Genomic DNA, 25582 nt, shown 5'->3' on the forward strand with positions numbered 1-25582 from the left:
AGAACCAGTGGATGTGGTTTATTTGGATTTTCAGAAGGCCTTTAATAAAGTCCCGCATAAGAGGTTAATGTGCAAAATTAAAGCACATGGGATTGGTGGTAATATACTGGCATGGATTGAAAATTGGTTAACAGACAGGAAACAGAGAGTAGGAATAAATGGGTCTTTTTCAGGGTGGCAGGCAGTAACTAGTGCTTGGGCCCCAGCTATTCACAGTATATATCAATGACTTGGATGAGGGAACCAAATGTAATATTTCCAAGTTTACTGACGACACAAAACTAGGTGGGATCGTGAGTTATGAGGAGGATGCAAAGAGGCTTCAATGCGATTTAGACAAGTTGAGTGAATGCGCAAATGGCAGATGCAATATAATGTGGATAAATGTGAAGTTATCCTCTTCAGAAGGAAAAACAGAAAGGCTGAGTATTATTTAAATGGTGATAGATTGGGGAATGTTGATGTACAAAGGGACGTGGGTGTCCTTGTACACCAGTCACTGAAAGCAAATATGCAGGTGCAGCAAGCAGTTAGGAAGGCAAATGGTATGTTGGCCTTCATTGCAAGAGGATTTGAGTATAGGAGCAAGAATGTCTTACTGCAGTTATGGGTTCCGCCAGGACCACTCGGCTCCAGACCTCATTACAGCCTTGGTCCAAACATGGACAAAAGAGCTGAATTCCAGAGGTGAGGTCAGAGTGACTGCCCTTGACATCAAGGCAGCATTTGACAGAGTGTGGCACCAAGCAGCCACAGTAAAATTGAAGTCAATGGGAATCAGGGAGAAAACTCTCCAGTGGCTTGAGTCATATCTAGCACAAAGGAAGATGGTAGTGGTTGTTGGAGGCCAATCATCTCAGCCCCAGGACATTGCTGCAGGAGTTCCTCAGGGCAGTGTCCTAGGCCCAACCATCTTCAGCTGCTTCATCAGTGACCTTCCCTCCATCATAAGGTCAGAAATGGGGATGTTCGCTGATGATTGCACAGTGTTCGGTTCCATTCACAACCTCTCAAATAATGAAGCAGTCCGAGCCCACATGCAGCAAGACCTGGACAACATCCAGGCTTGGGCTGATAAGTGGCATGTAACATTAGTGCCAGACAAGTGCTAGGCAGTGACCATCTCCAACAAGAGAGAGTCCAACCACCTCCCCTTGACATTCAACGGCATAAATATCACTGAATCCCCCACCATCAACATCCTGGGGGTCACCATTCACCAGAAACTTAACTGGACGAGCCATTTAAATACTGTGGCTACAAGAGCAGGTCAGAGGCTGGGTATTCTGCAGCGAGTGACTCACCTCCTGACTCCCCAAAGCCTTTCCACCATCTACAAGGCACAAGTCAGGAGTGTGATGGAATACTCTCCACTTGCCTGGATGTGTGCAGCTCCAACAACACTCAAGAAGCTCGACACCATCCAGGACAAAGCAGCCCGCTTGATTGGCACCCCATCCACCACCCTAAACATTCACTCCCTTTACCATCGGTGCACTATGGCTGCAGTGTGTACCATCCACAGGATGCACTGCAGCAACTCGCCAAGGCTTCTTCGACAGCACCTCCCAAACCCGCGACCTCTACCACCTAGAAGGACAAGGGCAGCAGGCACATGGGAACAACACCACCTGCACGTTCCCCTCCAAGTCACACACCATCCCGAATTGGAAATATATCGCCGTTCCTTCATCGTTGCTGGGTCAAAATCCTGGAACTCCCTTCCTAATAGCACTGTGGGAGAATCTTCACCACACAGACTGCAGCGGTTTAAGAAGACGGCTCACCACCACCTTCTCAATGGCAATTAGGGATGGGCAATAAATGCTGGCCTTTCCAGCGATGCCCACATCCCATGAACGAATAAAAAAAAATACAGGGCCTTGGTGAGACCACACCTGGAGTGTTGTGTGCAGTTTTGGTCTCCTTACCTAAGAAAGGATATACTTGCCATAGAGGGAGTGCAGCAACGTTTCACCAGACTGATCACTCGGATAGCAGGACTGTCATATGAGGAGAGATTGGGTCGACTCGGCCTGTATTCATTCGAGTTTAGAAGAATGAGAGGGGATCTCATTGAAACATATAAAATTCTGACAGGTCTGGACAGACTGGATGCAGGGAGGATGATTCTCCTAGTTGGGGGGTGCAGAAGGAGGGGTCACAGTCTCAGGATATGGGGTAGGACATTTAGGACTGAGATGAGGAGAAATAGCTTCACTCAGTGGGTGGTGAACCTGTGGAATTCTCTCCCACAGAAGGCTGTGGAGGCCAAGTCACTGAATATATTTAAGAAGGAGTTAGATAGATTTCTAGACACAAAAGGCATCAAGGGGTATTGGGAGAGAGCAGGAATATGGTATTGAGAGAGAGGATCAGCCATGATCATATTGAAGGCGGAGCAGGCTTGAAGGGCCAAATGGCCTACTCCTGCTCCTATTTTCCATGTTTCTATGAGCCATCTTGTGTGTTATGTTACAAAACAATGCAGAAGATTTTAACCAGGGGAATAAATGTGTACAGCATAAATGTATGCACTTCAAGATAATGCATTAGTATCATAGCACTAAACATTTTGCAATCAGAAGAATGTTTAAACGTGTTTGCATTAATTCTAACAATTTAGTTCCATTTGTTTGATAGGTTTATTAAAAAAAATGCACAGGCATTGTTTCGACCAAATTGTTCCTTCATTCTCTATCTTGCATGGTGTTGTAAAATCATTACATTTCTCACATTTTTCAGTTTGAATTTCTTGAGCGTACAACTTGCAGCTAAGCAGAAAGAACTGGAGAACACGTTTTTGAAAATGGAGGGTATTTGGGGTCAGCTAGAAGCAGCTCAGAGCCAATCAAAACTTTTCAGGTAAGGAAGCAAGTAAAATCATAAATAAACACTACTGAACAATCGGAGAGAAAAAATCACTGAAATGCATGCAATCGTTCTGTTGCTTGGAGAATACATGGCATGTGAAATTAAAAGGTTTTGTTTTTAATAAGGAATCAGGATAGCATGACAGGAAAAAGGCAGCAGATGTTTAACAACTGTTTGGAACCTTTCAAACGATTATTATGTCCCAGCAGGCTTGCAGATTCTTTTGGTTTGCAGTGGATAAAGGGGATCAAACAAAGCAGGTGACACGTTGCATGCTTATACATCAGTACAATAATTAAAGGCAGCAGTTTCCCTAGCCAAGTTAAAGTAATCGTCTAGGTTCATGGGTGCGGTTGGTCTTTTGTTACACTAATGCAGATAGCATTTCTATTTTGTACGCACTCAGATTTAAGCTTCCTTGAGGTGAAACCACCACCTTCTCAAGGGCAATTAGGGATGGGCAATAAATGTTGGCCTAGCCAGCGATGCCCACATCCCATGAACGAATAAAAAAAAATTCCTTCAGATTGATTGTGGGATTGCATTGAGATTATGTAATTGGGACTGAATAAGTACTACATTAAAATCTGGCCTAAGTAACTTAACAGAAGGGACACTATCTTTGAACTGAATCAACATCATATTTCACAGGGCAAGAACAAAGCAGCAAGAACACATTGTGGAGCAGGCAGCCGCTTTCCTTCAGGGAATAAGGATTGAACTGGCAGTGCTTAGGGAAGAAGTGAGGGGCAATTTGGTGATATGGGGCCCTTTCAGCAAAACACTGATGCATTGCATAGAGGTCACCAGGAGTGCTGTACAGATGGGTGAGTGGAATCCTGTTACTGGTGCTGAAACATAAAAGTGGTTCATGGGTTGCAGCTAAATACCAAGAAGTAATAGGGTTTTATACACACTGTATTTTGTTAGTCCAATTAGATTTGCAAAGCTTTGACACAAACTGGTCATTTTAAAATGCACCCTTAAGAGTTCTTTGTGCACATCCAAGAGTTAGATGCTTCTCTCTAACCAGAAAATTTGATTATGTGTTTCATTATTAAAGTTGCAGATGTACCTAATACAGTGTGCGATGCAAATTCTAGAATGAATTCAAACAATTGTTTGCCTTTGCTTTAACAAAATTAATATCCAAGTCCATTCAGAGTGAAATAACTGTGGTTTAAGGAGCATTTTCTTTTCTCATTCACTGTAAATCAACTTTTATTCCATTGATATTTTGCTTTTAAATTGGAATTGGTTGTACATTGGGATTTTTAAGATACTGCACACCATAAGAGTGATTTCATTTCCCTACCTCCCCGTTTGCACCAAAAAAACAGGGCAATTATGGGACCAAAATCATGAGTAGAATTGAAGCGTTGACTTGCCACTTGTTATCCGCCCGTTCCAATTTTCAGATGGACATCTATCCCGGCGGCCAGAGCTCCAGAGGGAAACCGGCAGGAGCTTCATTAATAAATGCAAATCAGATCAGATAACATAGTTATAACCCTGATGCCATTTTCATCTCTGACCACATTGCTACTGACAGTCCTTACTCCTGCCCACTACAAGTAGGCAGTCGAAGTTGGAAGGTGGCCATTTTGGGATCCTTAGCTGCAATCAGGGAAAGCTGAAAGCAGGTTTGACATCCTTTTTACTGCCGTCGCTTTGGGGTTTTGAGCATTAAAGGCTTCCAATATTTAATCTCCTTGCTGCTGTTGGTGCTGCAAAAAATTTCCCTGCCTCTATAAACTGCTGCTTCCTTTCCTCCTCGATGCTTCCACCCCTTCTCTTTAAGGTGCTGCTGCAGGTCCTTCAAAATCGGCCACCCTGCTGGAATTCCTGCCCCAGATTGGCAAATGCTCATAGGGAGTGCATTTCGCACTGGCTGCTCACTGGATTCATTGAAATTAGGCCCAGCCACAAAAATGGCATGGGTCCTATGCTGACACCTGCAGGTGGACGCAGCACCCACCCCATCCACCAACCGCCCGATTAATGCTGTATATGAAAATTACCCTACATATATTGATTCTGTTAAAAATAATCATGGGTCACATCTTACCTGTTTACAAATAAAATTCTTTCTAGTCAAAGTACAAAAAGACCTGAAACGTTGTTGCTCTTTCACCCAGAAAGACAAATCTCATCTGGCTCCCAGGAGATCAGGCTATCCTCTGATGGCTTATGACACATGAGCAGTATCCCAGGACATGAGCTGAGCACTGGTATAATGAAGTCCATGCACCATAGTAATAAATGTGAATGCCATTTACACGCTGACTCTGCGCTTCAGGTGCCTAGATTAATCTGGGAGCATCTTGCAGTATAGTTCAGCCAGCATCTCTATAATCATGGTAGTATGCAGACTTCAAGCGGAGCGTGACTTTAGCAGAGCGTGAAGATCTCTTGCATTGGGAATTGAGACTAAGGGAGTGAAAGAGTCTTGTGGTTGTACCGAGTGAGCGGAATATTTGGATTGTATATCTGTAATTTGTGTATTGTATTTGGGTATCTGTATAAGATAAGTGTCTGATTATTCATCTGAGATTCAATTTATCAATCACTTGAATAAATAAACTAGTGTATTTTTTAGTAGTTAGGGAGGTACAGGATCATCGTGGGCAGATAGAGTCCGAAATAAGAGCCTATTAGAGTAGGGCTATGAAGGAGGTGATCATGAGTAGTGATGTGACCTGAAATTGCCCAATAACGCCAGAGCTGATTGGTGTGGCAGAGTTATAAAAGGTCTGGGTATTTTCAAGCGGAGAGACAGTGGAGCGTGAGGATGTCTTCCATTGGGAGTTGAGACCAAGGGAGTGAGAATCTTATGGTTGTGGTTGTACGGAGTGTGTGAGTGAGCTGAGGATTTGGATTGTATATCTCTAATTTGTGTATTGTATTTGTGTATCTGTATAAGGAAAAGACCAAATATAGCAGGTGGGACAAATGCAGGCTGAAAGAGGTCCTACTGGCTATCAACCATTGGCTCCCTATGAAGAGAGGGCCCTCTAAATTCTGGAGCTGGAGGTCGTAGTGGGTGGGGGAGGGGTTGAAGACCTCCCCCAAGCTCAGGTCTCATGCCATTCTTTGCATCTTCATTTATTTAGTAATGCACAAGCAAGCACTGCACTACTGTAGCATAAATCACAATATTTTGCTACGTAAGCTCCTCTTCAGAGGTGTCTTCTTGCCACCATTCTAGTATGTTCTTCTTCTGTTCCTGTAAGGTGTCCATGAGAAGGAAACTCTAGAGGCCAGTAGATACCTTGTCACTAGCAACTCCCATCAGTCTGCATCACTCCAGTAGTGACAAGCAGCAGCATAGGTGCACTTACTCTGGGGGAGTTCCATTATGTGGAGATGCCGGTGATGGACTGGGGTTGACAATTGTAAACAATTTTACAACACCAAGTTATAGTCCAACAATTTTTATTTGAAATCTACAAGCTTTCGGAGGCTTCCTGACGAAGGAGGAAGCCTCCGAAAGCTTGTAGATTTCAAATTAAAATTGTTAGACTATAACTTGGAGTTCCGTTAGTCAGTTCAAGTGCGAGCACTGAATGTATCACTGAACATGAGTAAGGAGGAGCGAGTGGAGGTGCCAGTGGTGCAGCAGAAATCTGCTGTCTGGAGGGTCAGTTTCAGTCCTCCTTCGCAGCTAGAATCTAGGGATTCCAACCCTTATTGGATTGGTTTACAAAAGAAGTCTGATATTTGAGAACCAACATTGCATACAGACATTTGACAGTGTGCCAAGTTTAGTGGCAAAAATAAAGAAGCCCACTAGCTGCATCTGTGCAGAGATAGCTGACCACTTAGATGGACAGCAGATCACTGTGAAGAGTGTGGTTACTCCAGGACCATCTGCAGTGGAGCCCCCTGTGTCAACAATCCTAAGCCCACACGTGCTTTCTCTAATGGATGTTCTGAGCAGTTTCAGCATTCAGCAAGTTGAGCAAATCATAATGCAGGGTTTCAGTAACCTATAAGTATGCACTTTATAATATCGAGGAAGATAAAATGGGTTTACCTTATTTTAGCTGCGTCCTAAAATTCATGTGGGATATGTCAGACTAAGAAAGAAGCAGATGAATGGATTGGTAACTACGGTAGTTGATATTGGACAGAGAGCAATGGTGGGAATAGTGTTTTGGTTTGTTTGTGAATAGGCTTATGACTAGCCGAGTGTTGAGTGGAACAAGTAATGGAGATCTCTTTGATTAGAGGCTGCCGTAAAACTTTTCCTGTCTGTAACAGATTCAACAGCCATGTTTACTGGCTGGATCTCTGTGTCTTGTGTGCCATCAATAATGCCCTGCAACACAGAAAACATGCTGCTGCCTGCTTTTCATGAGGAAATAGAAGAAAGCATTATCCCTACAAACCAGATATCTGTCACCTACTTGTTGCATTGGTGAACTGCTGGTTGCAAAATTTGGCACACATTCCCTTCTGTTGCTTGGAAGGATCCAGTAGCATAGAGGTTCGAGACTGTGGTCACTGGCAGAGCCATCCCTGTTGTGGAGCTGGCTACTGGTTGAGTAGATGGCATACTTCTTTGACTGCCTTCCTAATGAAAGGTAAGCAGTGAATGCAGACCTACTCAGACATATCTAGCTAAGTGCTTCTTAATCTGTAGACACAGGTGACCAAATTAAAGGCAGCTACTCTCCCGGAGCCTCGCCTTCCTCCTTTAAAACCAGTTAAAAGACAGGGATGCCCATCTTGAGAATTGTAGTTGTGGCAACCCAAGTTGCAACTGTCCGATAGAAGCTGCTGGAAAAAAAAGTGCAAAATGTCAGCCACCGCTAAAACCAGAAACAGTGCAACAAAAAATAACAGCAACAAAATGAATGAACGAATACTGTGGCAAATGGCACTCCACTTGAAGGGGTCATCGGTGCAATGCTGTTTTAAATGGGCACCGAAGGACTTCAACACAATCTAGCACTGGAAAATGTAGTGATATTTACTTTACATTAATTATGATAAATTTTAAAGGTTTAATAAGGGGATCACGTGAAAAGCCCTAATCACAGAATGAAGCTATAGCTGAGAAGTAGGCTTAAGGCCTGCTTGCCGAATAATACTCACAATTACCTGATGCACAATTGCATGTTTGGACCACTTATGTAAGCTTTGGACTTACCATTCAGTTATGGAGTTAAAAGTGTTTACCAGCCCAATTATTGGCCCAGATTTTGCGGTGGTAGAACAGCAAGGATGTGAAGGATTGTGAAATTAACAGCGCATGGACTGAGAAGAAAGTGTAAATTAGAACATAAGAACATAAGAAATAGGAGCAGGAGTAGGCCAATCGGCCCCTCGAGCATGCTCCGCCATTCAATAAGATCATGGCTGATCTGATCCTAACCTCAAATCTAAATTCATGTCCAATTTCCTGCCCGCTCCCCGTAACCCCTAATTCCCTTTACTTCTAAGAAACTGTCTATTTCTGTTTTAAATTTATTTAATGATGTAGCTTCCACAGCTTCCTGGGGCAGCAAATTCCACAGACCTACCACCCTCTGAGTGAAGAAGTTTCTCCTCATCTCAGTTTTGAAAGAGCAGCCCCTTATTCTAAGATTATGCCCCCTCGTTCTAGTTTCACCCATCCTTGGGAACATCCTTACTGCATCCACCCGATCAAGCCCCTTCACAATCTTATATGTTTCAATAAGATCGCCTCTCATTCTTCTGAACTCCAATGAGTAGAATCCCAATCTACTCAACCTCTCCTCATATGTCCGCCCCCTCATCCCTGGGATTAACCGAGTGAACCTTCTTTGTACTGCCTCGAGAGCAAGTATGTCTTTTCTTAAGTATGGACACCAAAACTGTATGCAGTATTCCAGGTGCGGTCTCACCAATACCTTATATAACTGCAGCAATACCTCCCTGTTTTTATATTCTATCCCCCTAGCAATAAAAGCCAACATTCCGTTGGCCTTCTTGATCACCTGCTGCACCTGCATACTAACTTTTTGATTTTCTTGCACTAGGACCCCCAGATCCCTTTGTACTGCAGTACTTTCCATTTTCAATTAGAGTGGGTGAATTCAATGTCAAATCAGGTAAGAGAAAAAAAGAGGACAGAAAGATTGGATTGAGAGAGAGAGAGAGAGAGAGAAAGATGAGAGAGAAAGGAAAAGTAAAAAAAAGATTGACTTTTAAATTTTACATTTTTAAAATCTCCAACAACAATTAAAACCTGACTTTACACTTGTAATAGTTAATTTTCAGAGGTTGATTGGCAGTAATTAACACTAGACTGGAATGGACAAAACTTAACTTTCTGTGGCGAGTTTAGTTCATATCTACTACGCAAATACAGCGACTTCACACCAATCAATGCATTTTAATGGCGAGGCGGATGGTGAGATGCCGTATTCGTGTAGCTAATGGCGGAGCGGCGCAACTTGGACAGCAACTTTTAGATATTTGAGTCTAACCGCGCATCTGCCCCTCGCCTGAAGTTGCTGTACCATTTGCGCATAAATAACGGTGAGCGCCATTAGCCTCACTGTTATTTTGACAGCAAAATCTGGGCCAATAACTCAGAAGGGACTGTATATTTGGAGCTGTAATAAGCTACATCCCTTACCTGAATTCTTGCTATGGGAGTTTTCAGTATGGCGAGGAAACAACTATATTCTTGAGGGGAAGAGGTAAAAGTAGTCAAAATCAACAAATTATTGAAGAAAAGCTATTTAGGGGCTGAAACTTTGCTGTGGGTGCATTGATAGTGCTAGTGTGTTTGTGACAGCGCATTTTGCACTGCTGGCACACTGAGGATACTTTCCCAGATTTTCTGCTGTTCCTTCATTTACATAGTCTAGTGCACTCCTAGCACAAATTACATCCTGTGTTGGTAGTGCAGAGGCCACAGGATGGTGCAGGATTTCCTGGGCAGGAGTGTAAGTGTGCAGGCACAATTCCAAGTGGCATCTACATTTCCTCCTGGCAGCAAATTTGAAATTAGGCATTTTCTGCTGTGTATTGTGCTGAGATGAGGCAGGGGTGTGCTAATGTCCAGAGGGCAGGGAGGACAGCCAATGCCACTCAAAGTGTCTTCAATGGTGCAGTGCCGCAATAAAATTGAAACCAAACAAAAGGGAGCCAATTGATCCAATCAAAAGAAACAGCAATAATGTAGTGCAAAGAAACCAAAAGCAGCCCAACATTGAGGGCTAATCTCTCCAAAAAGTTAGGATAGACAATTTTTAAAACTTCTGTGCTTTGTGTTTTGCTCCAGCTTTAAAGTTGCATAATTCTAGCCTTGTGGCAATGGTGCAATGGATTAGAATTCCCAGGCCATCAAGGACATGTCCTCAACTGAATGCATTAATGAAGACTTATGCCACAGACCAGTGCAAGCCTCCTGCACCTCCACTATGTGCCCATCAGAAAACCTAGAGCATAGACAAATCTGGCACAAAGTCTGACCTCAGTTTTTAACCCTATTTTCAGCCCCGTCATTTTTTTTCCCATTCCATGTTTTTTTTAAGCAACATGACAATATCATTGGAAAGTAAAGGATACCCAAGAGTCATTACAAGGCAGTAATCTCGTCAAAGGAGTTCTGATGTTGTTAAAACTGCGAGAGCAGGACTGAATTGGTTTATAATATCAAGTAAACCTTGAGATGAGGTAATGCAACATAATCAGACATTTCTATATATCTGTTACTTTTAAATACATACTGTGGAGTTTGTGGATCCATTTTGTTCTATTTTTAGTTTTTTCCTCCCCGCCATGGTGGACCGTAATGTCCAGGGTACAGTTGATATGTGCACATTTCCTCACTTGAAAGATTATTGAATGTGATATAATCACTACAAATTTACTGAGTGTTAATCAAAAATTAGTTATTGGAAATTAATGTAGGTACATAAATATTTGTAAGCCGTTTGCATTAAGCTATTATATTTTGAACATCCTAATCCAGTTAGAATCTATCAGGCCCAGGTAAGTAGCCAAATGCATTTTGGCCAGATTGTCACATTAAGTGAGATTAGAAAATAAATGATAAATTAAAAAAACAAGTATTTTATGAGGAGATTAACCTACCATGAAAGTTAAGTATAAAAGTGAGATAAATCCATTCACGTTCCACCTTTTTGTGTTTTATTTTTCCTCAGCTTTACATATTGTTTGTATTGTATTTGCAGGAACATACATTTATGAGTCCATTGGCATAGTTGTATTGTACACTGTTGCTTCTCGATAACCCACTCATATGAGGCATCTTTGCTTTTAGCACTTGTGTAGTTTGGGTCATGGGAGAATGACATATGTGCGCCAGCTCCCACATTTACATTGCTAAAACCGGCTTCCTTATGCTGATGGCAGAATCATAGTTCCATGCTATACTGTGACCCCTGTTGGAAAGTGTGTGTACGGCTATTTCATGATTGGCGATTTTAGTATCTCAGTGGTATTACTTGATTAGTGGTTTTCTTTCCTGCTTGCTGCTACTTCATTGGTACCTTCTCTTGTTTCTTTAATTGTGATTTGTTACTGCTTTATGATTCTGACATTTGAGACAATCAAGTGCAAGTGTGACATACTACTCATGTGCAAGTGTGACACCTCAGGTGTGATGATCACGTGCTTGAAGCTGGGCCTACGTTTTCCTTGACGACTTGCATTAGTAATAGAAGTAAAAATGGAAAGTTCTGGAAATATACAGCAGATCTTTCCACATCCAAAAAGAGAAAAGATAGGTTAATATTTTGAATAGTGACCCTTTGTGAACCATAACATAAAAAATAGGAGCAGGAGTAGGCCATATGGTCTCCCGAGCCTGCTCCACCATTCACTAAGATCATGGCTGATCTTCAACTTCAACTTCACTTTCTCACCCGATCCCCATATCCCTTGATTCCATTAGAGTCCAAAAATCTATCAATATCATTCTTGAATATACTCAGCATCCATAGCCCTCTGGGGTATAGAATTCCAAAGATTCACGACCCTCATGCGACCTTCACTAAGAAATTTCTCCTCCTCTCAGTCCTAAATGTCTGACCCCTTACCTTGAGATTATGCCCCCTAGTTCTAGACTCTCCTAGCCAGGGGAAACAACCTCTAAGCATCTACCCTGTCAAGCCCTCTCAGAATCTTATGTTTCAATGCGATCACCTCTCATTCTTCTAAACTCCAGAGAGTATAGACCCATTCTACTCAATCTCTCCTCAGAGGACAGTCCTCTCATCTCAGGAATCAATCTAGTGAACCTTCATTGCACCACCTCTAAGGCAAGTATATCCTTCCGTGGGTAGGGAGACCATGGGGTCAATTTTCGGATGTCCGAGCGGGTGTGTTCGTGGTGCGGGGGCTCCGAAAATTCGGGATTCCCGGGACGGGTCCGGAGCCCGACTCCAACCCGCCCACTTCCGGGTTCCCCAATGACGCGCTTAAATGCGCGCGCAGCCCCCGCATGTGGGGCTCCCACCGGCAATTAAAGCCGGCGGGATCCCACTTAAGGCAATTATTTTGATAGTTCAGGTCATTTGCAGACCTGATTGGGAGGATATTTTAGGAGGGGTGGGATTTTCACCTCAACTGAGTGTGTTTCCCGTACTGGGGGAAACACTCCCAGTTGAAACAGACGTGTTGCAGCCACCAGCCTGTGGGAGCTGCAAAGGTGTGGGGGGGGGGGGGGAAGAGACCCTCACTCATTGCAGGAGGCCACTCTGTCACTTTGGACAAAGTTTGGCCTGCACCACCCTCCTCCTGACACTAAAATTCACCAACTTGGAATCTCAACCCCGGTGGGCAGATACATTTACCTACCTTGCGGACCCCCTCAAATGTACATCTTCCGGATGGGGGCCGCCATAGCTGCGGTCATTACCTCCTCGGAGGACGAACAGCATCACCAGCCTCGCTGGCCACGCCGTCCACCTCTGACACGTGGAGCTCCACAACACAGTGCTGTGACACATCCGCCTGCACAGCAGGAGGGAGGGCAACGGCAGAGAGAGATGCGTCGCAGAAGGCACTACCCTCGCCACAGGGTCTACAGACCGAGGCTCAGCTTCTTGGACCTCTCTGAGGAGCAGTGCACCGGAGGCTCAGAGTCACTCGACATGTAGTCGTGGACATCTGCAGCCTCCTTGATGCTGAGCTGCTCCCGGCTGGCCCGAGCACCATCTTCTTACCTGTCGCTGTCAAGGTCACCACTGCCCTCAACAACTTCTCCTCCGGATCCTTCTAGGGTACCACCGGGGACATCGCCGGCGTCTCTCAGTCGTCTGCACAAAAGAGCCCTGCAAATACACCTACACCCACTCTGCAGTGACACAATGGGTGGCATCAGGTGTGGGTCTTCATGGTGATCCTCAGGAAAGGGAATTATTGCACAAACCAGACAAGATTTGCAAAGACGTGGCAGTAGTGGTGATAACAAATTTTAATGTGCTTTGCAAAACAAACAAAACTAAATCAAAAACATGACATTCTGTCATACGCCCCTGTGCATCCCCTTTGTGCTCACAAAACCTTAGCCTTACATTTACGGGAACCCCTATGTGGTGCTACTCTTGTGGCTTCAACAGAGGTAGTGGCAGGTTGCTCTTGTCCATGCCCTGACCGATGAGATGCTTTGCGCGGACGCCCTCTGGGTTTCGGTGCCCGTGAGGGCCCCTCCAAAGACTTCTCCACCTGCACCTGTGCAGGGGCAGACTCGGCCACCTGGAGAGGAGGCAGCATTGCGGGTACTGGTTGAGAGGGGGGCAACGGGTGAGACGTGGAAGCGCTTTGAGTGGCGTCCCCAATTCCATGTCCCCTTTCACCATCATCCCTCTCCTGGCCCAGGCCCACATCACTCCTTCTACCCTGCTGGACGACAGTTTGGAGGACTTGTGTGAAGCCTTGGAAGGCCAGTTGTAATGTATCTGTCAGCCTGTTTAAGGCGACAGAATGTTGCTCACCCTGACTCTGAATGGCCGTTGTCAGGGCCTGAATGAACTCATTGTTGAGCCGTGCTTGAAGCTCGATGGAGGCTAGCCTTTCCTCCATTCCCGCACCTACCCGCGACACCATCTCAGAGATGCCTTCACGTCCCTGTGACAGTATCTCAGAGATACCCTCCTGTACCTGTGCCACCATTCCACTCATGCAGGAATTGGACTCCTCCATCCTCTGCGCGATTGTGTAGAGTGCCCGTGGCACCTGTTCCAGTACCTCGGCAATGTGCTGCTGGCTCTCGATGACTCTCCTTTTCATGGCTGGCCCCCAGGGTTCAGCATCTGGGTCCAGCTGAGCAGAGCCTGGAGAAGAGTGCTCCCACTGACGCGACTCTCCACGGCTGCCCCTGCCATCAGGGTCTGCTCGTGCTCACATGTGCGTGGTGACTCACCATGTTCAAGCCCAACTAACTGAGGACGGGGACCCACCGAGGTGTGTGTATCTGCGCTGGTGGATGGCTGGCTCAGATGTGATGATGCACCCTCAGATGCCGGCAGGTCCTCTTGAGGAATCGTCCTCCGCTGTCATGGCGGTCGCGGATGGGCCTGCAAGAGAACAGAAAGCAATATTAAGCATGTGGACTGATGTTGAGGTGCTGCAGATGCCAAGTGATGCTAAGATCATTCCCCACCATGAGTGCTGAGTGTTAGATTTCTGTCACCAGCCGTTTGTGCATTTCTAGTCTTGGCGTCCGCCACGGGCAAGCACTCCAGGTTCCAGCTTAGTTCCAATGCCTGCTGCTCCGCGTCCGTTAGGACCACCATGTGTGGCGGGCCCCCTCCAGTCCTTGCCCTCTCCCGAGCATTCTGGCATCTCTTCTCCTATCACTGGATTGGGGGTAATATTCTGGCATGGGTGGAGGATTGGTTATCTAACAGGAAGCAGAGAGTTGGGATAAATGGTTCATTCTCGGACTGGCAACCAGTAGCCAATGGTGTTCCGCAGGGGTTGGTGCTGGGTCCCCAACTCTTTACAATCTATATTAACGATATGGAGGAGGGGACCGAGTGTAACATATCAAAGTTTGCAGATGATACAAAGATGGGAGGGAAAGTAGAGAGTGAGGAGGACATAAAAAACCTACAAGGGGATATAGACAGGCTGGGTGAGTGGGCGGAGATTTGGCAGATGCAATACAATATTGGAAAATGTGAGGTTATGCACTTTGGCAGGAAAAATCAGAGAGAAACTGGAAAGTACTGCAGTACAAAGGGATCTGGGGGTCCTTGTGCAAGAAAATCAAAAGGTTAGTATGCAGATGCAGCAGGTGATCAAGAAGGCCAACGGAATGTTGGCTTTTATTGCTAGGGGGATAGAATATAAAAACAGGGAGGTATTGCTGCAGTTATATAAGGTATTGGTGAGACCGCACCTGGAATACTGCATACAGTTTTGGTGTCCATACTTAAGAAAAGACATACTTGCTCTCGAGGCAGTACAAAAAGGTTCACTCGGTTAATCCCGGGGATGAGGGGGCGGACATATGAGGAGAGGTTGAGTAGATTGGGACTCTATTCATTGGAGTTCAGAAGAATGAGAGGCGATCTTATTGAAACATATAAGATTGTGAAGGGGCTTGATCGGGTGGATGCGGTAAGGATGTTCCCAAGGATGGGTGAAACTAGAACGAGGGGGCATAATCTTAGAATAAGGGGCTGCTCTTTCAAAACTGAGATGAGGAGAAACTTCTTCACTCAGAGGGTAGTAGGTCTGTGGAATTTGCTGCCCCAGGAAGCTGTGGAAGCTACATCATTAAATAAATTTAAAACAGAAATAGACAGTTTCCTAGAAGTAAAGGGAATTAGGGGTTACGGGGAGCGGGCAGGAAATTGGATATGAATTTAGATTTGAGGTTAGGATCAGATCAGCCATGATCTTATTGAATGACGGAGCAGGCTCGAGGGCCCGATTGGCCTACTCCTGCTCCTATTTCTTATGTTCTTAAAACACAGTGAGGCGTGATTGAGTGATGGTTGCATAGTGACCCGCTGCATGCATTGGTGTGGGTGGGGGTGAGCGTGAGGGAGATGCATGGAACGGTGCGTTTGAGACCTAGCCATGAGATTGTATGAGGATTGGGTTGCGTGGTCGTTTTCGAATGGGAACTGGGGCGGTGAGTAAGTGCAGGCAAGGTGAGGATGATGGTTGAGTGGATGTGAGGAGTGATGCGAGAGCATTGTGGTGGCAGTGCAGATGGAGTTGTGTGGTGGTGGAGGTGATGTGGAAGACGGAGTGTGGGAGAATGCGTAAGTATACTCACTTCGGCTGACCTGGTTAGATCATTAAAGCGCTTCCTGCACTGGACCCATGTTCAGCACACATTGCTGCTGCTGCTGACCTCCTCGGCCATCTCCAGCCAGGCCTTCTTGGTGGCAGACGGAGGCCACCTCCTCCCATCAGATGGGAAAAAAACTACTCCTCACCCCATCGAGCAGCACCTAGAGTGAGGAGTCAGAGAACCTTGCAGCAGCCTTGCCTCTGGCCTGCTCCATGCTCCCAAAATGGTTCTTTGCTGCAGGAGGAGCATTGGAGGACTGCCCCTTTAAATAGGGCTCCTCCTGCTGACAGCCTGTAATGCGGGTTACCCTCGCGCCCAGTCGACCCCCCGCTGCCAACCCATCTTCCTCCTAATATCGGGCCCCAAAACTGTACACAGTACTCCAAGTGTGGTCTCACCAAAGCCCTGTACAATTTTAGCAAGACTTCCTTACTCTTGTACTCCAACCCCCTTGCAGTAAAGGCCAACATACCATTTGCCTTCCTAATTGCTTGCTGTACCTGCATGTTAACTTTCTGTGTTGCGTGTACAAGGACACCCAAATCCCTCTAAACACCAACATTTAATAGTTTCTCACCATTTAAAAAATATTCTGTTTTTCTATTCTTCCTTCCAAAGTGAATAACCTCACATTTCCCCATATTATACTCCATCTGCCACTTTCTTACCCACTCACTTAACGTGTCTATATCCCTTTGCAAACTTTGATACATTACACTCGGTCCCTTCATCTAAATCATTAATATAAATTGTAAATAGCTGAGGTCCAAGTACTGATCCCTGCAGGACCCCACCAGTTACAGCCAGCCAACCTGATATATCTTACTAATGTTTACCATTTAGGAAGGTTTCGCTTCAGATTCCAGTCGAAGTTATCAGCTAATGCCCTCACTAACAACTCCAATCTCATTGAAAATTATTTTCCTGACATTCTGGGTTTCAACTGTTTCATCCCAAGATATATTGGTAAAATAATTTAAATTGTTCTATTTGGAGCACTGTAGTAATTTTGCAAAACCTGATATAAAGAGAATAATTTAAAGACTGAAGAAATGTCAATGTGAGTTTATTTCTCGAATGGATAATCAACAAAGGTAATTTCAATATAATTTAATAAATTATATCAGCAGTGGGACACAAAAACAATACTATTTTAATGTATAATTTTAATGTCAATATGGAACTCCATAGAGTACACAATATGTTGTCATAATGATTCTATGACATCTATGATTCTATAATCTACGTAATGTGGTATGCAAGCATGAAATTGAATAGTGTGTCCAACACAGAATATGTGAGAGTTGATGGTTTGTTCACACACTAATGCACTCATGGAGTTAATAACAAGGCAATGAACACTTGAGGTGCTGTGAGGATTAATGGGTTTAAAATGTGTTTATGCCTCTGTGTCTATTTATGTTGTTAAATAACCATACTGAAAACAGTTTACAAGATATTCATTTGGAAAGTGGATGATTTCTGTACAATAACTCTGTTGTGGTACCTCAAATTAAATTTCCCTGCCGTAATGGCAAGTGTTCAGCAAAGAGTTGTTACCTATAAATAAAGAGCAGCAGCAAATATATTTTAATTTGATAAATTTAAAAAGGAAGAAATAAATATTTGCTAGCTAGTGTGATGAGGATGGCAGGTTTCCTTCCCTAAAGGACATTCGTGAGCCAGTTAGGTTTTTACTACAACCCAACAGCTTTTACTGGTATCAGCCTTTGTTTTATTTCCAGATTTTTTAAAGAACTGAATTCAAATGCTCAAGCTGCCATAGTGGGATTTGAACTCACGCTCTCTTATTAGTCCAGGCCTCGGGATTAAGTTCACATGCTTCTTACCGTGATTTCCATGTGGTTGAATTTGTGATGTACTGGCAACAAGCCATGGTGCCCCATTCATGAGCAATTTGCATATTGTACTTTTCTGTGTAGAAAGGCAAAGGCAGAATTGCTGCCTGAGGCACCAGCAGTTTTGTATTTTATTTTTGTATATAATCTTCACAGTTTTCATGCCGGAGTGGTGTAACAGTGATGCTTTGGTACTGTTTGATCAAAGCATTTGATGTTTTTTTTCCTTTATTTTACACATTGGGCTCAAAGGTTCCCACTGACTTTTGAGCCATTTTCACACACTTTTTCCAGAAACACAACTAAAGAGGCCGCTTTAAACTTGTTGAGTTGCACAAGACCATTTACACCCTGGTACAGAAATGCATTTTTTTCACACTAAAAAAAATTTAACACCGGTAAATAATATTAATCTGATGGTGTGAAACTTTGTACCAAGCTACCATCTAGAATCAGATTTGTTTTCTTTGGCTATTTTAGCAGGCATAAAATTACATTTTGCATCACAACAATGGCAGTGAAATATACACAAATAAAATTTTTCGTTATAATGTTATATAGCAGTCGGGTTGCCAACTCTGGTTGGGCATTCCTGGAGGTTTGACCACATGACCTTTGATCATGTGATGCCTGATCATGTGACATTTGATCTCATGAATTCTACAAATGTTATTGCATCTACCGTAGAAAGGTTGGGTCCCCCGTAGTTGAATATTTTTGCTTGTGGTTTCATGCCAGCAGCTGTTGTGCGACAAGTTCCAAGAACCAGGAGACCACCTGTGAAGAGGGGAAACTAAGGGACCCCCCCCACCCAGTTTAGCAAAGCGCACCCCCCCACCAGACCCCCTCAGTTCAGTGACCGCGCCCCGACCCCCCCAGTTTAGCGACCCCCCCCTCCAAGTTCAGCGACCACCCTCCCCACCCGCAGTTCAGCGAACGCCCTCCCACCACCCTCTCCAGTTCAGCAACCGCCCTCCACTCCCATTTCAGTGAACGCCCTCTCCCCAGCCCCCGCACCCCCCCGCCCCCGGTTTGGCGACCCAACCCCTCCGGTTTGGCGACTGCCCCACCCCTGGTTTGGCGAACGTCCATGCCACCCCATTTTGGCGACTGCCCCCCAGTTTAGTGACCGTCCCCACCAAGTTAACCAATCCCCCTGCCAGTTTAGCGACTGCCCCACCCCCCCACTGGCCCCCCAGTTTAATAACACCCCGCCCCCCAATTCAGTGGCCCCAAAAATTCAGCGACCTCCCCTCCCCAGCCCCCCCAATTCAGCGAACCCCCCCCTCACCAGACCCCCACAGTTCAGCGACCCTGTCCCAGGCCACACAGTTCAGCAACCCCGCCCCCCCAGTTCAGTGACCGCCCTCCCCCCCGAGTTCAGCGACCGCCCTCCCCCCCGAGTTCAGCGACCGCCCTCCCCCCCGAGTTCAGCGACCGCCCTCCCCCCCGAGTTCAGCGACCGCCCTCCCCCCCGAGTTCAGCGACCGCCCTCCCCCCCGAGTTCAGCGACCGCCCTCCCCCCCGAGTTCAGCGACCGCCCTCCCCCCCGAGTTCAGCGACCGCCCTCCCCCCCGAGTTCAGCGACCGCCCTCCCCCCCGAGTTCAGCGACCGCCCTCCCCCCCGAGTTCAGCGACCGCCATCCCTCCCCCCGAGTTCAGCGACCGCCATCCCTCCCCCCCGAGTTCAGCGACCGCCATCCCTCCCCCCCGAGTTCAGCGACCGCCATCCCTCCCCCCCGAGTTCAGCGACCGCCATCCCACCCCCCGAGTTCAGCGACCGCCATCCCTCCCCCCCGGGTTCAGCGACCGCCATCCCCCCCCCCCGAGTTCAGCGACCGCCATCCCTCCCCCCCCCACGAGTTCAGCGACCGCCATCCCTCCCCCCACCGAGTTCAGCGACCGCCATCCCTCCCCACCGAGTTCAGCGACCGCCATCCCTCCCCCCCAGTTCAGCGACCGCCATCCCTCATCCCTCCCCCCCAGTTCAGCGACCGCCATTCCCCCTCCCAGTTCAGCGACCGCCACCCTCCCCCAGTTCATCGACCGCCACCCCCCCCCCAGTTCATCGACCGCCACCCCCCCCCCAGTTCATCGACCGCCCTCCCTGCCCAGTTCAGCGATGGTCCGCCCTTCCCCTCCCCCCCAGTTCAGCGACCGCCATCCCTACCCCCCCAGTTCATCGACCGCCCTCCCTGCCCAGTTCAGCGATGGTCCGCCCTTCCCCTCCCCAGTTCAGCGACCGCCATCCCCCTCCAGTTCAATGACCGCCCTACCCCCCGCCCGCCTCATTGTTCAGCAACCGCCCTCCACCTGAATTCTGGGACCGTCCTCTTCCCTCTAGTTCAGCAATCGCCCTCTCACGCCGTCTCTAGTTCAGCGACCGCACCCCCCAGTTTAGCGACCCACCCCCTCCGGTTTGGCGGCCACCTCACCCCCGGTTTGGCAAACACCCCCCCACCCCAGTTTAGCGACTGCCCGCCCCCCCCAGTTTAGCGACCGCCCGCCCCCCTAGTTTAGCGACCGCCCGCCCCCCCCCCCCAGTTTAGCGACCGCCCGCCCCCCCCCCCAGTTTAGCGACCGCCCGACCCCCCCCCCAGTTTAGCGACCGCCTGCCCCCCCCCCCCCGTTTAGAGACCGCCCGCCCCCCCCCCCAGTTTAGCGACCGCCCGCCCCCCCCCCCCAGTTTAGCGACCGCCTGCCGCCCCCCCAGTTTAGCGACCGCCCGCCCCCCCCCCCCCGATTTAGAGACCGGCTGCCCCCCCCCAAGTGTAGCGACCGCCCCCCCCCCCCCATTTTAGCGACCGCCCACCCCGCCAGTTAACGACTGACCCCCCTGTTCAGCGACCCCCCTCTGCCCCCCCCAGTTCACGACCGCCCTCCCTCCCCCCCAGTTCAGCGACCTCCCTCCCTCCCCACCCCAGTTCAGCGACCACCCTCCCTCCTCCCGCTGAGTTCAGTGACCGCCCTCCTCCCAGTTTAACGACTGCCACCCCCCAGTTTAGTCTCGGCCCCCCTTCCAACTTAGTGACCACCCCATCTCAGCAACCCCCCACCTCTGATTTCAGCGACCGCGCCCCCATTTCATCCTGTCTTCCCCCCCACCCCCGATTCCCGCCTTCTAAGGCGCTCCAAGCAGTCGCAGCACTCTGCGAGAAACCCCCAATTCTGGGAAACCCCTCATTCTGGGAGGGTTAGGAACCCTATATAGTAATGTATCCTATGCAAAAGACCATGAGTGCTGCCATTTTAGTTGTGTGTCATGGTTTTAACATTAGGATATTGATTTGGATTCAGTTTGATCAATTCCTGTAGATTCGGCCTTCTAATATCTCACTAGAGCAGCAAAAAAAGCAGAGTATGTCTCATTCATGGGTGTTTTGGAGATTTTACCGTCGGGTTTCCTGTGGGTTTCCAGCGGGCGGGCCCCGAAAATCCCGATATCCAGTCACGTGACGGGATCCCGCCACGATCCCGCCCACTTCCGGGTTCCCCGATGACGTGCGGGGGTGCGTGCATGGCCGCCGCTGGTGGGAATCCCACAGGCAATTAAAACCAGCGGGATGCCACTTGAGGTTATTTATTTCGCTTGTTCAGGTCATTAGCTGACCTGATTAAGGGACTGTGTGTGATTTTGGGGAAACATGGGACTGTTTCACACACTGGGGGAAACAGTCCAAGTTGAACTGGACGTGTTGCAGCCGTCAGCCTGTGGCAGCTGCAAAGGTCCATTTGACAGGTGGGGGGGGAGACCCTCACCCATTGCAGGAGGCCGCTCTGTCACTTGGGACAAAGTGTGGCCTCCACCACCCCCCTCCGGACGGTCAAAGTCACCAACCTGCACACTCACCCCGGGGTCGGGAGACATGTGCCTACCTTGCGGACCCCCTCAGATGTACATATTGCGGACGGGGGCCGCCGTAGCTGCAGTCATGACCCCCTCGGAGGGCGAACAGCATCACCAGCCTCGCCATCCACGCCGTCCACCTCTGACACGTGGAGCTCCACAACAGAGTGCTGTGACACATCCACCTGTACAGCAGGAGGGAGGGCTACCGCAGAGAGAGACGCGTCGCAGAGGGCACTACCCTCGCCACAGGGTCCACAGACCGAGGCGCAGCTCCCCGGACCTCTCCGAGCAGCAGTGCACACGGAGGCGCAGATTCACTCGACATGTAGTCGTGGAGATCTGCAGGCTCTTTCATGCCGAGCTGCTCCTGGCTGGCCCCAGCACCATCTGCTTACCTGTCGCTGCCAAAGTCACCACTGCCCTCCACAACTTCTCCTCCGCATCCTTCCAGGGTGCAGCCGGGTACACCGCCGATGTCTCTCAGTCGTCTGCGCGGAAGAGCCCTGCAAATACACCTGCACCTACTCTGCAGTAACACAATGGGTGGCATCAGTGGTGGGTCCTCATAGTGATACCCAGGAGCGGGCATTATTGGACACAACAGACAGGATTCGCGGAGACATGGCAGTGGTGGTGCCAATATAATGTGTGATGTTTGTTGCTCTGAAATTCAATATAGGTAACACCCATGGCAAACCCTCAGACACCCTTGTGCATCCCCTTCATGCTCACGACACGTTTGCCGTACGCTGCCTACTGCACATATGCGATGCATGCCCTGTGGCTGCAGCACAGATGGTGGCAGGTTGAGTGAGGCTGGCCGTGAGAGAGATGCACGAGAGGGTGAGTATGGGATAGAGCCATGAGATTGTATGAGGATTGGGTTGCGTGTTAGTGGCGGGTGAGTACTGGCGAGGTGAGTAGGTGCAGGTAAGATGAGGATGGGGTTTGAGTGGGTATGAGGGGTGATGTGACAGAGTAGTGTTGGCGGTGCCGAAGGAGATGTGGGGTGGGGGCAGTGTTGTGGCAGACGGAGTGTAGGGGAAAGACTATGTGCTCTCACTGTGGCTGACCTACTGAGGTCATTGGAGCGCCTCCTGCACTGTATGCAGGTGGGCGATATGTTGGTGGTGCAGGTGACCCCCTCTGCCACCTCGAGCCAGGCCTTCTTGGTGGCAGAGGCAGGCCGCTTCCTCCCGCCCGCCGGGTGGAAGATCTCTGTCCTCCCCCTCCTCCTCACCCCATCTGATGATACCTGGGGTGAGGCATCATTAAACTGGGAGCAGCCTTCCCCCTGGGCTGCTCCATGCTCTAATTTGTTCCATTGGTTGCGGCATCTGTCAGTGGAGGACTGCCCCTTTAACTAGAGAGCCTCCAGCTGACAGATCGTACTGCGCATGCGCAGCCCGCCCGACGCGCAGACCAGCAGCGCGGAGTCCGGAGGAGCAGGTAAGTGATTCCAATTAGTGCATTGCCTGCTACGATCGCGCGGGCAACCCACTAATTTCACCGGGCGCGGAGGCCACGCACCCGAAACCCAACCCGCCGGAAACCCGCAGGCCTGCTAAAATCAGGCCCAAAGTTCCACCTCAAACGGGTCTGCAAAGGGATTCAATCACAATATGATTGAATTTCGTATTCAGTTTGAGGGAGAGAAGAGTAAGTCTGAGACTAGTCTTTTAAACTTAAATAAGGGCAATTATGAGGGCATGAAGACAAAGCTGGCTAAAGTGAACTGGGAAGTTAGGTTAAGGGATAGGTCAGTAGAGATGCAGTGGCAGACATTTAATGAGATATTTCAAAACACTCAGCAAAGATACATTCCAGTGAGAAAGAAAGACTCTAGGGGAAGGACGTACCATCTGTGGCTAACTAAGGAAGTTAAAGATAATATCAAATTGAAAGAAAAAGCATACAATTCCGCGAAGATTAATGGCAGGTCAGAAGATTGGACAGAATATAAAAACCAGCAAAAGAATAATAAGGAGGGAGAAATTAGAGTACAAGAGAAAGCTAGCTAAAAATATAAAAACAGATACTAAGAGTTTCTACAAGTATTTAAAAAGGAAAAGAGTAAGTAAAGTGAGCGTTGGTCCTCTAGAGAGTGAGTCTGGGGAATTAATAATGGAGAATAAGGAAATGGCGGATGAATCGAACAGATATTTTGCGTCTGTCTTCACTGTAGAGGATACAAATAACATGCCAGAAATAATTGTGAATCAAAAGGTAAAAGGGAGGGAGGAACTTAAAACATTTACAATCGCCAGGGAAAGGGTTCTGAAAAAAATATTGGAACTAAAAGCTGACAAGTCCCCAGGTCCTGATGGACTTCATCTAGGGTCTTAAAAGAAGTGGCTGCAGAGATAGTAGATACATTGGTATTAATTTTCCAAAATTCCCTAGATTCTGGAAGGGTCCCATCAGATTGGAAAATAGCGAATGTAACTCTTCTATTCAAGAAAGGAGGGAGACAGAAAGCAGGAAACTACAGGCCAGTTAGCTTGACATCTGTCATAGGGAAAATGCTAGAATCTATTATTAAGGAGGTTATAGCAGGGCATTTAGAAAATCTCAATGCAATCAGGCAGAGTCAACGCGGCTTTATGAAAGGGAAATTGTGTTTGACTAATTTATTAGAGTTCTTTGAGGAAGTAATAAGCAACATGGATAAAGGGGATTCTGTGGATGTGGTGTGCTTGGATTTCCAGAAGGCTTTTGACAAGGTGCCACATCAAAGGCTACTACACAAAATAAGAGCTCATGGTGTAGGGGGTAACATATTAGCATGGATAAAGGATTGGTTAGCTAACAGGAAACAGAGAGTAGGCATAAATGGGTCATTTTCAGGTTGGCAAGATGTAACGAGTGGAGTGCCACAGGGATCAATGCTTGGGTCTCAACTATTTACAATCTATATCAATGACTTGGATGAAGGGACCGAATGTATGGTTGCTAAATTTGCTGATGACACAAAGGTAGGTAGGAAAGTAAGTTGTGAAGAGGACATAAGGAGGGATATAGATAGGTTAAGTGAGTGGGCAAAAATTTGGCAGATGGAGTATAATGTGGGAAAATGTGAACTTGTCCACTTTGGCAGGAGGAATAGAAAAGCAGTATGTTATTTAAATGGTGAGAGATTGCAAAATTCTGAGGTACAGAGGGATCTGGATGTCCTAGTACATGAATCACAAAAAGTCACAAACTTTCACCCTCCCCCAACCATTTACAGATAAGACCACTTCTCAAATATTATACTGGCTTATTTTTACCTGCATTATTTAAAAATATATTTACCACTAGGCTTTTTGCAGTAACTCTATAACCAAATAACTCAAACAAAGTATATATAAAAATGTAATCAGATAAACAAATGCAGGTACAGCAACTGATTAGGAAGGCAAATGGAATGTTGTCATTTATTGCAAGGGGAATGGAATATAAAAGTAGAGATGTTTTGCTACAGTTGTACAGGGCATTGGTGAGACCACATCTAGAATACTGTGTGCAGTTTTGGTCTCCTTATTTAAGAAAGGACATAATTGCTTTAGAGGCGGTTCAAGGAAGGTTCACTTGACTGATTCCTGGGATGAGGGGGTTATCTTATGAGGAAAGGTTGGGCCTGGAGTTTAGAAGAATGAGAGGTGATCTTATTGAAACATATAAGATCCTGAGGGGACTTGAAAGGGTAGATGCTGAGAGGATATTTCCCCTTGTGGGAGAGACTAGAACAAGGGGCCACAG

At 47.3% G+C, this 25582-nt stretch overlaps 1 protein-coding gene across 1 annotated transcript in view; it reads left to right on the forward strand.

Moving 5' to 3' along the window:
• Positions 1 to 25582, forward strand: part of lekr1 (Leucine-, glutamate- and lysine-rich protein 1) — a 179213-nt gene that overhangs the window by 81691 nt on the left and 71940 nt on the right. Inside the window, exons 4-5 of the mRNA XM_067995349.1 lie at positions 2746 to 2865; positions 3526 to 3701. Of these exons, the coding sequence (XP_067851450.1) occupies positions 2746 to 2865; positions 3526 to 3701 (296 nt within the window). The remainder of the gene's footprint in view (positions 1 to 2745; positions 2866 to 3525; positions 3702 to 25582) is intronic.

Source organism: Heptranchias perlo, chromosome 13, assembly GCF_035084215.1.
Source record: "Heptranchias perlo isolate sHepPer1 chromosome 13, sHepPer1.hap1, whole genome shotgun sequence".
In the NCBI taxonomy this organism is placed as follows: domain Eukaryota; kingdom Metazoa; phylum Chordata; class Chondrichthyes; order Hexanchiformes; family Hexanchidae; genus Heptranchias; species Heptranchias perlo.